Raw genomic sequence first — 13099 nt, forward strand, 5'->3', positions numbered from 1 at the left:
TTTAAGCTTTAATTAGAGGCAAATTTACCCTAAATTAAAGAGATTAGTATCTTCAAATGACCTAATTAGGTGAACTTGATAAATCACTTTTTAAGTGATATTTTGGGTGAGTTTTTGTACTACTTTACATATATTTTCTTGATAGAACTCACATTTAGACACTAGTTTTATATTGCAAAAGTACAATCATTCAATTGAGTGAAAGAGTTAAAAATTACTCAAATTTATGAAGATTTAAAGAATCTACACTTGATCACGGTCGTGGTCTATTTACCACGGTCGTAGTAATCAACACAACCGCAATCAAATGATAACAACACTCCTAGAATAGGGTTAAGGATCCGATAATGGTCGTGATAAACTCATCATGATCGTGGTCAATCAAGAGGGTCATAGTCAATCCATAATAACTCAAGGCTTTAGCGTCACTTCCGACCACAACCGTGGTGGATTCACTACGGCCATAATGCACCTTTTCATGTAGTTATCTTTAGGAAGCTATATATAGAGGTTTCTGTCTTTGTAAAAACTATCTTCTTGACTTTTATTCTTATTTGTTTTAAAATTTAAGCGAATACCTTGAGGGCTTTTGAGAGTTGAATAGCGTGGAAAACACCGCTAGAATGGATCGTGATCATCGTTCTTACCTATTGATATCTCTATATTTACTTTTTATAAGATTGCTAGTTTTACTCTGGTCATGAGTGACTAGTTCCCCTAGTCCGAGATTATGATGTAACTGTGCAAATGTACTTATCTCCTTGTTCTTAATGATATTCCTCATTTTTTATGTTAATTAATTTTCTTCTTTTTTTAAGGCTTATTTGGAACTAGTCATTTTAATACTGAATTGATTGCATGATAATGATCATCTGCATGTAATTGGTATATCTAGATAAAGAATGTTTTGCACCAAATTGCATGATCAAACTCTTTGAATAATTTTCGATAGATTAGTTGATCTTTAATTAATCATTCCTATAATTGATTTTATCGTTTGACTTAAATTGATAAATCCATGATCATAAGATTTAGTTAATTTTGGAAATCGGTAATTAACTAGGGAAGAAATTTCATTAGGATTAAGATTGAGGAAAAATTGGTACTGATGAGTCATAACCCATAATCATTTTTATCATAACTAAAAATTTCTCTTTATATTCATCTATTTGCTTTCTTATAAAAATAAATTAAAATCATAAAATATTTAAATCCTTATTTTTAATCATCTCTATTGTTAGTTTAATAAACTTAACTAATTAAAATTATAACTAATCATTTGAATTGGATATCTAAACTTTAATTTTGAGTAACTATTAGTGTTAAGTAAGATGTATTTTTCCTTGTGCGAACTTAATATATTTTATGCATCATTACTATTAAAAAATTCGTTTCTCAATTGATACAAATACTAACACAAAAATATTAAAGGGTTTTTTTATCACACCTACAATATTTGTGAGGAAAGAGAAAAATTAGAAGGAAAAAAAAAGGAGAAAGTGATTTATAAATGATAAAAATTAGGATGAAAAAATAAATCAATAATGATATAAAAAGATATCTTTATTATGTCAACAACAGAAGATAAAAAGGAATAAGTTTTCAAAAAAGAAAAAAAGAAAGAAAGAAAGAAAGCAAATCCCTCCTCTATAAAAAGAGATCATGAGGTTAAAGGTTTGGTGAGTGTAATAGATAGACACTAGCAACAAGCAAGGCTAGAAGTCTTCTCTACTTGCAGTATTAAAGTAGCAGAACTCAAGCAACACTGCTGCAAGATGGAGAAGGTTAGTCTTGAAGTGAAAGCTCCAGAAGAGGGTGATGAGATGAAATGGGTTCTTGATTCTTCAGTTGACCACAAAGACAGGGTTCCACTCAGAGCTTCAACTGGTTCTTGGAAAGCTGCTCTATTCATTATTGGTAAGGACTAAGGAGTTTAGTTGCTTCATTAATACAAGTTAATTATTATTGCATTCCATATATAATAATAGCTATTGGACTTGGACATGCAATTTAATTTGGTTTTATGTGTGCTTTCTTTATGCTCCTTTTGGTTCTCAATAAAGTTTAGGGAAAGCTCCTTCTTCCTCAAACTTTCACCTACTACTACTCTTGAAATATTCTTCATGCTTCTACTTTTATCGTTTCTATTTTGCTTTAATATTCAGACTCTTCAATCAGTTACTAGAGTCCCTCCTTGTGTTTGCTGAAACTTTGTTCTTGACCTCTACTTAAGTATTTGTCTTCTTCACGATTGAAGGCTACCACAGATGATTTTAATAAAAAAAATTATGAAAGGAGTTTGCGTAGTGTGGCTTCTGGCATATATGTTACATTTGAATGAAGAATATATTTACCTGAAGTTAGTACTAGCTAGCGCTGCTAATGACAAATATAGTTGTTAAAGAGAAGCACCTTGGTGAAATGTTTTAGACACTAGTGTGCTCAGTTAAATACTTTGATTAAACACTTATTTAATAGATTTTTTTTATCAAAAAGGAGTTTATTCATAAAATTAAAAACATATAATAATAAGTTTTTCAGTGAAACTTAATAAAATTATAAGTTAAAAATGATTATAAAAAAGTTGTAAGTCACTGTACACTCCTTACACATAGCGAACACATAATAAATGGGGAAAGATTCATGTCTTTATTTTCTTTCTGTTTTTCGCTCCTTAATTACCCAACATATACTTTATTAAGTCTTCACAATCGCTTTACATTTTCGTGAGAATTATTCCCAAAATATGCTGCATTAATCGCCCACACATGCATGTACGTATATCATCACATTATATATTCCCTGCCACAAGCAAACAATCTCTCATAAATAAGAAATGCCTCATCCAACTTATACATACATACACACATATAACATTATCTAAATTTTCAATAATCCAAATCATCTGAGGAGAATAACTTTTCTTCTAATTCATGAAAACAGAATATATTAAAGAAGTTTATGAAACATCTATTCCATCAGGAGAGTCAAATCCAACTATATTACGTACAGAAAATTAGATTGTTGATAAGGTTCTCAAAGCTTCATATATATACGTCGCTTGGTTAGTGGTTGTAGAACAACAAGTTGAAATAGCAAGCATCTATATACATACATACATACATCTATATACATATATATATATATATATATATATATATATATATATATATATATATATATGTATATATTTAGATGCTCAGACTTAATTTTTTTCTTTATTTATTTGGTTAGGAGGAAATTAATAAATTTAGTAAACACGAATTAAGAGAGTCTAATTTTAAAATCAAACCACTTGCAAAATTATTTTAATTAGGTTATCATTTGAGTTGTCATATATTTATCAAGGTAGTATTCATATCCTTATGTTCAAGCGGATTGTTTTGGTAGAATGAAATGGAGAAAATATATTTAAATTAAAGTAGTATAGTGAGATTTTTATGTAATAAAAACATTTGGCACAAAAAAAGAAGTGTGATAAAAGTATGAATTCCATATTAATTTTCTTAAATTTTTTCTTTCTTTTGTATCTATATCTTACCCACCAAACCCACCCTAGCTAAGAGGAATTATTGGCCTGAACAAAAAGAAAGAAGCAGCAAAAAGGGGAAATGATTATGGTCAATTTCCCTTGTTGTACTCCACCCTAGTTTAAGTCAAAAACAGTACAACCATGAAAACGGTGGATTCCCAGTCCCACATGCCACTAGCCACTAATAGACATTATCCTAAGACCATTAAAATTATGATGTGATAAACCATATCAACCGCATAAAGCCTAATGGATGCTATCACTAAGAATGTTGCCATTAGTAGTGGTTCTTCTTTTGAAGATACTGACCCTGATTTAAATCAATCGTGTTTGGTATTTAAAGGTTGAAAACGTACGTGATTATTGTACATGGACCGTTGCATGAAACTTGTATAGTGTATATATAAAGTGCGGCGCTGCAGTGGCCGACCTTATATCCTCTACCACAAACTAATAACTATTTCAGAATTTCACTTGAGAATAATTACGCAAATTTTTCAGAACCCACGTGAATCGTGATATTCCACTAGTTTTGAAATTCTACTTGTAGTATGCATAGTAAGATTCATTGAGCCCTAGAACACACAATTATGATCGTCTTTCATTATAACTAATTAAAACAAATTTCCGCATATAATTAAATGTGAAGTTGTTAAAGTATGAGAGAATAAAAGGAGATATAAGCTTAAGTGAGTGATGAAAGGAAAATGAAGGAAGGGAGAGGCTCGTTTCATAGAATAAAATTATTTTTGAAGTGTTTTGTGATTGTTTTTAGAAAGTGAACTATGATTTAGATGATAAAATACTGAATATATTATTTGTTTAATTGATTTCAAATATTCATTGTTAACAATTTTTTTCAAAAAAAATTGCTGAAATCACACTTAAAATCATTTTAAAAAAATAATAAATTTATTTCTCCTAAAATATATTTGCAGTAAAAATATGTCAGAATTATTCTAAAATTTATCTAAACATGAGTTGCACTCAAGGGGTAATATGTAGGAAACTTATACACTACAAGAAACCACCTTTATAGAAGAAAAAAAATAGTAGAGGACCAATCCTAAACTAAAGGTAAAACAGCAAAATTAGGAAGAAATAAAAATAGCTTGGTCATATAATCTAAGAATAGCTCATGGTTAGCCACAGTATCCGCTATGCTTGTCGGAAAACTAAAGAACTGCCTCAAAACTCTAAAGCCGAATCCACTATCTCCGGTGTACCATGTAAATTAACATGGTTATCTCTCATTATTTGGTTTAACGTTCTTTCTAATATTTATGTATCAACTTGTTTAAAAGACTTAATAATAGAGACAAGAGATTGGACCTTGTCTTTCTGATACATGTTGATTTGCAAACAATTCTTTTATATATATATATATATATATATATATATATATATATATATATATATATATATATATATATATATATATATATATATATATATATATATATCTGTGAGGCCAAAGAGAAGACAATCCGAATTATCTGGAGGAACGGATTGGAACCAACAAGAAAACATCTCCTTTAGCAACTCTTATAGGTCCATTATCCAAAGCTTTAAGCAATTCTTGCAAGTTGCACCTACCTAGCCATGATCTTGATTTATATATAATAACAAGATTAGGGATTAGTGGCTCAGGTAGTTTGTTCTGTTTCAAATAGTTGATCGATCCACCTTTGTACGTGGAACTTTGAATAATATCTTCCATACACATAAGCTTCAAGCAAGTAAATTAAAATCACTTTTTTCTTGATGTATCCAAATGTTAATATTACTACTTGAACTTATGTCAAAAAAAAATTATTACTTGAACTTACAAGATTAAATTACAAGAAGCTAACAAATTTCTTCCATTTATGTAATCCAAAACTAGCAAAAATTTTGTCCGTATTTATCATTTATACTATACAGTAGGATATCTTTGTTTCTTTTTCTTTTCTTGGTTTAATGAGATTTGGGTAGCCCAAGGATTTCAATTAAAGGAGAATTGAATAGTAAATATGAGGTTTGTGTTTGATTTTAATATATTTGGAAATAACAACTTATTTATACCACTTATCTGAATGAAATTTACTAATTACTTTCCAAAATTAATCTGTTACTCTTACCAAATGCAATCAAGATCTTCCGAACTAGAGTACCTAAATATTAAGTAACGTGTGTTTGAATCAAAAGTTGTTTATCTTCATCAAGTGCCATTAATTAACCATAAGATTTTAATTTGATCTTTGTTTTCAGCTATTGAGACTAGCGAGAGGTTGAGCTACTTTGGAATAGCAACTAGTTTGGTCCTTTACCTCACAAAGGTTATGCATCAAGAACTCAAAACAGCAGCAAGAAATGTGAACTACTGGGCTGGTGTCACAACTTTGATGCCACTGTTTGGTGGATTCATAGCTGATGCATACTTGGGCCGTTACTCCACTGTGCTGGCATCATGCTTTGTTTATCTCATAGTAAGCTCAATCCCTATTTCATTACAACTTAGCATATGTTTGAATTAAAGTTTACAAATTTAAGTTTTGGGCAAACTTAAGTTTGCAAACTGAGTTTACAAAAATATCTTAAGTCTTTTTCAAAATTGAGTTTTCAAACAAAATTTTACCATCAAACATACTTTTGAGGAATAACCAAACATAATCTCAAACTGATTTTACTCTCCAACTTACTTTTAAATTCTCTCTCGAAATCCAAACATACCCTCAGTATTGCACACATTATCATTATTGATCTGTCCATTTCCTCTATATCTTCTAACCAAGAAAACTTGTTCTCATAAATAAAATGCAGGGTTTGGTTCTCCTTACTCTGTCCTGGTTCTTACCATCCTTAAAGCCATGTGGTGACACAAACATGTGCACTGAACCAAGGAGAATACATGAAGTGGTTTTCTTCCTTGCCATTTACTTGATATCTATTGGAACTGGAGGGCACAAACCCTCCTTGGAGAGCTTTGGAGCTGACCAATTTGATGAGGACCATGATGAAGAAAGGAAGCAAAAAATGTCATTTTTCAATTGGTGGAATTGTGCTCTATGCAGTGGACTTATTGTTGGAGTGACCCTCATTGTTTACATACAAGACAACATAAACTGGGGAGCTGCTGATATTATCTTCACAGTGGTCATGGCTTTTTCACTGCTCATCTTCATAATAGGAAGGCCATTTTATCGTTATAGGGTACCAACTGGGAGTCCCTTGACTCCAATGTTGCAGGTTCTTTTTGCTGCCATTTCCAAAAGAAAGCTTCCATATCCTTCTAATCCTGATCAATTATATGAGGTTCCCAAGTATAACAGCAATAATAGAAGATTTCTGTGTCACACTAACAAACTCAAGTAAGTAGCATGACTTGGTAGTATTTGTCGAGCAAACACAAAATAAAACAGATCTTATTTTTCTGTTCGGTTATCCTTAGTGCAACCAAAATGTATTACTTTTTTTAACACTCTTTGGAGATTTATAAAAAGTCATATGTGACTGTAATTATTATAAAAGTTAATAATCTTACTATATACAATATCAATCTAAATTATTTAATAATGTCAATCAATTAGAAATCACTTTATATATGATTTTTAAAATAATTATTATAAAAATTAACCATCTTTATCGTATATAATAATATAGAAACTTTTATACCGTGAATGTTCTAATTAAATTCTATGCTTAGAACAGAACTGATATGTTATGTTTTGTCCCATTTTAACCTCTACTAATTTATTCTTAAACATGTAATCTAATTCATCGTTGCTATAATTTGATTTCAGATTTCTTGACAAGGCAGCAATTATTGTTGATGATGGAAGTTCAGCAGAGAAACAGAGTCCATGGAACCTAGCAACTGTAACTAAGGTTGAAGAAATGAAGCTTATTATCAACATTATCCCCATTTGGGTATCCACCATACCATTTGGTATGTGTGTAGCACAAACAGCTACATTCTTCGTAAAACAAGGTACCCAGTTGAACAGAAAGATAGGTAACGGGTTTGAGATTCCTCCAGCTTCAATCTTCACTGTTGCTGCCTTGGGAATGGTAGTTTCTGTGGCCATATACGACAAAATTCTTGTGCCTGTGTTAAGAAGGCTAACACAAAACGAGAGAGGAATTAACATTCTTCAGAGGATTGGCTTTGGAATGCTCTTCTCTATTGCTACAATGATAGTAGCAGCTTTGGTAGAGAAAAAGAGGCTTGAAGCTGTTGAGAGGGATCCCTTTAAGGGTTCACTAACAATGAGTGTGTTCTGGTTGGCACCACAGTTTCTTATTATTGGCTTTGGTGATGGTTTCACTCTTGTGGGTTTGCAAGAGTACTTTTATGACCAAGTCCCTGACTCAATGAGAAGCCTAGGCATAGCATTTTACCTTAGTGTAATTGGTGCAGCGAGTTTCCTAAGTAGTATGCTGATAACAGTTGTTGATCACATGACTAAGAAGAGTGGGAAGAGTTGGTTTGGTAAGGATTTGAATAGTAGTCGATTGGACAAATTCTATTGGCTATTGGCAGCCATAGCCACGGTGAATTTGTTCTTGTTTGTGTTTGTTGCACGTCGATATTCCTACAAAAATGTGCAAAAGTTAGCAGTGGCTGATTGCTATGAAGGCAAAAGTGATTGTGAGGGTGCGGAAACTAAGGTTTAGGGTCTTTCTAATTTTAATTATTAAGGTCATTTAGAGAACAGAGGGAAATGTACCAAGGTAGAATAAATATATTATCAAATCTCTTGGTAGATTATATTTATAGTGCTTACTACTATTCTTTGTTGTTCTCCCATCCTTTTTGGGTTAGCTAATCTCAAGAGTCATGATCCTATAAATACACTATAAGTAGCTTAATGAACAATGCATTTTCGCATACTCTCTAAACAAAAAGCCATGTCACTTGGCAACACACAATGTTATCACTTACCAACCCTATAAAGCATAGTTTATTTCAACTTTTTCATGTTTTCTCAAATTCTTTCTGAAAATTTCCTCATCGTGTGCCACCTTATCCAACAGTCTTTTTTTCTTTATCACCACCTACAAAGCAAAGTGTTGTTCGTTCTAAAATCTATAAAAGGAAGCACTTCTGCACTCCAATTGAACTATGCAAAATAACGAATTGTAGTTTGATGCTATTGTAATCTCAGAATCTTTGTTTTTTAGTTGATAAAGAACAAAGAGGTGTTGAACTTGTTCTCTTAGTTTTACCCGAGTAAGAGAAAATGTTAAAAAACATCAGAAACCTTACAACTTAAAAGTTAAAAACAGCAACTCCCCACTAACAAAATGATCCTAAAATTAATTATGCCATGAGCCCATGACTAGAGAACAACAAAATAACTACTTCCTAAAAACATAAACAAGAGAAACAAATAAAACACATTCACAATTCCTATTAGCAGTCCTAAACACATTTACTAACACTCCTCTCTGCTTTAGGAGCTGTAAATACCAAGTTTTGTCCTTAGGAATTCGAATTTGCTAACTGATAATTAAACGGAGAAAAGGTTTGTAACTTGAATTAATCTTCCTTGGCCACAAGGCTTGATTAACAGCAGTTGTAATTGTATGATCAGTGAATCCAGCTTCAATTGTTGATTTCAATTCGGGCTATTTAGACTAATAATTGTAGCTTCAGTGAGTCCAGCCGTTACAAACCAACATATTTTTGGATTGGGCTAGCTCGATACAATTTAATGATAGGTTGGAATTTTGCTTAAAGTTCAGACTTTGGTTGAACTGGTTCATGGGTCAACCCGACTCCAAAATTTGGGATAGGTTGGACTTGGCCAAAATAAGTTTTTGATTTGAATTTTCACAATCCAACTTAATTCATACATAAAAGTTAATTATTAGTCGATTCGAATTCATCAAATTCAACTCATTTTGACACTCTTGACTATGGATTGAGGTATAATTTCTTTTTTCCAAGCTCCATGAGCAATTATTGCTGAATTTTTTGTGTATTAGCATTATTGTTATGAAATTACTCTTTGAGAGTTATCATGTTGTTTTGTGCATCATTTGTCACAAGGATCAAGGTTTTCCCTTTTAAAATTTATTATTGGTATTACAACCTTGATTAATTCATATTACAGTTGTTCCACTACAAGAAAGAAGGATACTCATAGTAACCTTTTTTCTAGCAACAATTGAGTTATTGAAAAAGATAGACATTTGTAGAGCTAGTAATTCTAAATAGAATTTAAATGTTGACAACTTGTTTGTCACGTCATGAAATGAAAAGGAAAAATATCTTTGGTCTAAGTGCTCTTTATGATATAAACAATTCAAAATAGTTCATTTCATCCAAATTCAAAGACTCGGCCTATCATTACTACAACAAAGACATTTAACATCAATTTTGGATGGCATACTACATCGGTTCCAAAATCGATGTCGCATGAAGTGATGTTAAATGTAAGTCAACTTTTACATGAGTTCTGAAAGGCATACTACATCTATTTCTAAATCGAAGTAGAACCCATTATTTCTACATTGGTCCCTCTACAACCTGGTTTAGAAAATGATAGTTATGCATGTAGAAAGTCACCATTCTACATCGGTTATTGGCTAAATCGATGTAGATAGTGCCATATACTACATTTTAACTCCTTGGCAAGTGCATTAATTCGTCCTAGTAATTAAAACGGTAAGTTCGAGTGTCGAATCCACAGGAACTTTGATTGTACTCAAAGTTTGTATATCTCAAATTTTAAGCGAATATTGTACTAAATTTGATATTTGTTCAGTAATGATGCGAAGAATGTAAAATTCAACATAAATAAAGATAAAGAGCAGAGCACATGCAAGAGACAGAAAATTTAGATTTGCCCAATCATGTTTTTAAATTGAAAAGGACTCTATATGGTTTAAAACAAGCCCCTAGGGCTTGGTATGAATGATTGAGCAAATTTCTTTTAGAAAAGGCCTTTACAAGAGGAAAGGTTGATACCACACTTTTCATAAAAAAATGCATGACATTCTCCTAGTTCAAATATATGTAGATGATATAATCTTTGGAGCTACTAATGATTCCTTGTGCAAAGAATTATCTAATGATATGCAAAGTGAATTTGAAATGTCCATGATGGGTGAGTTGAATTTCTTTCTTGGAATACAAATAAAACAAACCAAAAATGGAATCTTTATTAGTCAAGCAAAATATTTCAAAGAATTGGTCAAGAAGTTTGCAATGGAAAATGCTAAACAAATGGCTACCCCTATGAGCATTGCTTGCTACTTGGATAAAGATGAAGCTGGTCAATCAGTAGATATAAAGAAATATAGAGGTATGGTCGGATCTCTTCTTTATTTATCAGGAAGTAGACCGGATATTATGTTTAGTCCTTGCATGTGTGCTAGATGCAAAACCGATAGTAGGATACTTTGATTCTGATTTTGCTGGATGCAAAATGATAGAAAAGCACTAGTGGGACTTGCCACTTTATTGGTTCGGCACTAGTATCGTGGCAAAGCAAAAAGAAAAATAGTGTTGTCTTATCAACTGCAGAAGCGAAATATATTTCTGGTGGAAGTTGTTGTGCACAAATCCTATGGATGAGACAACAACTCTCTGATTATGGTTTAATGCGTGATCATATTCCTATCCGTTGTGACAATACAAGTGCAATCAACCTATCCAAAAATCCTATTATGCACTCTAGAACAAAACATATTGAAATAAGGCATCACTTCCTTAGAGATCATGTTCAAAAGGATGATTGTGTACTAGAGTTTGTTGAAACTAAAAATCAATTGGCCGATATCTTTACAAAACTTCTGCCCAAAGAAAGTTTCTTTACCATTAGAAGAGAATTAGGAATTGTTGACCAATCTGACTTAGATTCCTAGTCCATACAATTACCTATGATCTTTTCCTCCTTGCATATTTAATGATTTTAATAATTATTCACATTGGGTTTATTTAGTCCTTTAGACTTTCATACTTATTGCATTAAATTATTTTAGTACTTTAGTCCTTTAGACTTTTAGACTTGTTTAAGTTACATTAAGGTCCTATTATTCTGCTTGGATGGTACTCTGACCAGGTATGGTATGGTTTGGTATCTTATTTATTATACTCGTTGTATGTTTTTCTTCTCTCTACTCATAATTTGATTTTGATGTTGCCAAAGGGGGAGAGATAGATGGTAAGGAGAATTGTATATTTTTCTATCCATGTTTTTGTCCAAAGTTGAAAAAGTTTTATATATAAATTTTTCATCAAATCTTAAACTTTTTTTTATATAAGCAATCACTGAAAAATCAAGGGGGAGTGAACGACATAGATGGATATTATTTCTCTCTTTACTATTTACCTAAATATGGTTGTCATCATCAAAAAGGGGAATAATGTGAATGTATATAATGCAGGTTTTGATGATGCCAAAGTATTTACTTGATGAGCCTAGATTGAATCAAGTCAACACACAAGATCAAGTAAATCTAAGATAAGAACTTAGTCAATTTTGTTAAAAGAATCTCAAATTTTTATTGCTATAGTTTGGCCTCAAAATTTTTAATTGTTAAACTTCTTTCATCAAAGTTAAATCAGTTCAAAATAATATCTTTTTGAACTGGTAATCGATTACCAGGTTCTGATAATCGATTACCAGGTTCTTGTAATCGATTACCAGAGAGATTTTGAACATGACGTTTTGAAATTTTGAACTGTTGACATAACGACACAAACTTATTTGAATTTTGATTTGTGTAATCGATTACCAGCAAAGAGATTTCAGAAAAGCTTTTGAAAAGTCATGACTCTTCAAGAATATAATTGTGTAATCGATTACCAGTGAAAAAGTTTCAGAAAAACTTTTTGAAAAGACACATCTCTTCAAACTATTTTGAATAGGCATAATGGACTCATGCAAATTATGGAAAATTCTTCTAGGAACTTCAATTTGTATCATCTACTCTAAAGGAGATAAATCTTTTTGTACATCTCATAAACTTAGTTGTAATCAAGAGACTGTTTGTCTCTTGGCTTGTGAGAATCTTGAACACAGGGTGAAGGATCCCAAGGTGTATTCGGAGATTGTAAAGGATTTACAAAGATAGTGGAAAATCTCAAGTGGGTTGCTTGAGGTCTGGACGTAGGCACGGGATGTGGTCGAACCAATATAAATCGAGTTTGTAATTCTCTCTTCCCTTATCTCGTTTATTTTATTGCAATTTAATTTGTCTTGCACATTTAAAGAACATCGATTAAAACTTAATTCACCCCCCCCCCCCCTCTTAAGTTATTGAGGCTACTTGTCCAACATAACATTCATTTACAACAGGGTTAGCTTTTTGGCTAAGTGGCTAAAATTAAATTAAACAACAAGGCCTTGAGTAAAACCAATCGTTCTCTCGCAATTAAGGTACACACAACTCACACGGTAACATGAATCATTTAGTTTTTCTTCCATAAATTTTATATGATGCAAGCTAACCAACTCACTCACGCGCATTTAATTCACAAAACCATCACTCAACAACATGTGCTCTCTCAAAAATAAAAAAATTCACAACATTAATAACTAGTACACAATGTCTCAGTCATGCAATCAATTCAAC

The 13099-nt window shown here is 31.8% G+C and overlaps 1 protein-coding gene across 1 annotated transcript; it reads left to right on the top strand.

Annotated features, from left to right (window-relative positions):
• The first annotated feature begins 1633 nt into the window (after positions 1-1633).
• LOC100790191 (protein NRT1/ PTR FAMILY 5.6) lies at positions 1634-8282 on the top strand. The gene is made up of 4 exons (XM_006602551.4): positions 1634-1917; positions 5783-6000; positions 6335-6882; positions 7315-8282. Exons 1-4 carry the CDS (start codon positions 1776-1778, stop codon positions 8186-8188), a joined length of 1782 nt encoding a protein of 593 aa, XP_006602614.1. The 5' UTR covers positions 1634-1775; the 3' UTR covers positions 8189-8282.
• Positions 8283-13099: the final 4817 nt, after the last annotated feature.

This window comes from Glycine max, chromosome 18, assembly GCF_000004515.6.
Source record: "Glycine max cultivar Williams 82 chromosome 18, Glycine_max_v4.0, whole genome shotgun sequence".
NCBI classification, from domain to species: domain Eukaryota; kingdom Viridiplantae; phylum Streptophyta; class Magnoliopsida; order Fabales; family Fabaceae; genus Glycine; species Glycine max.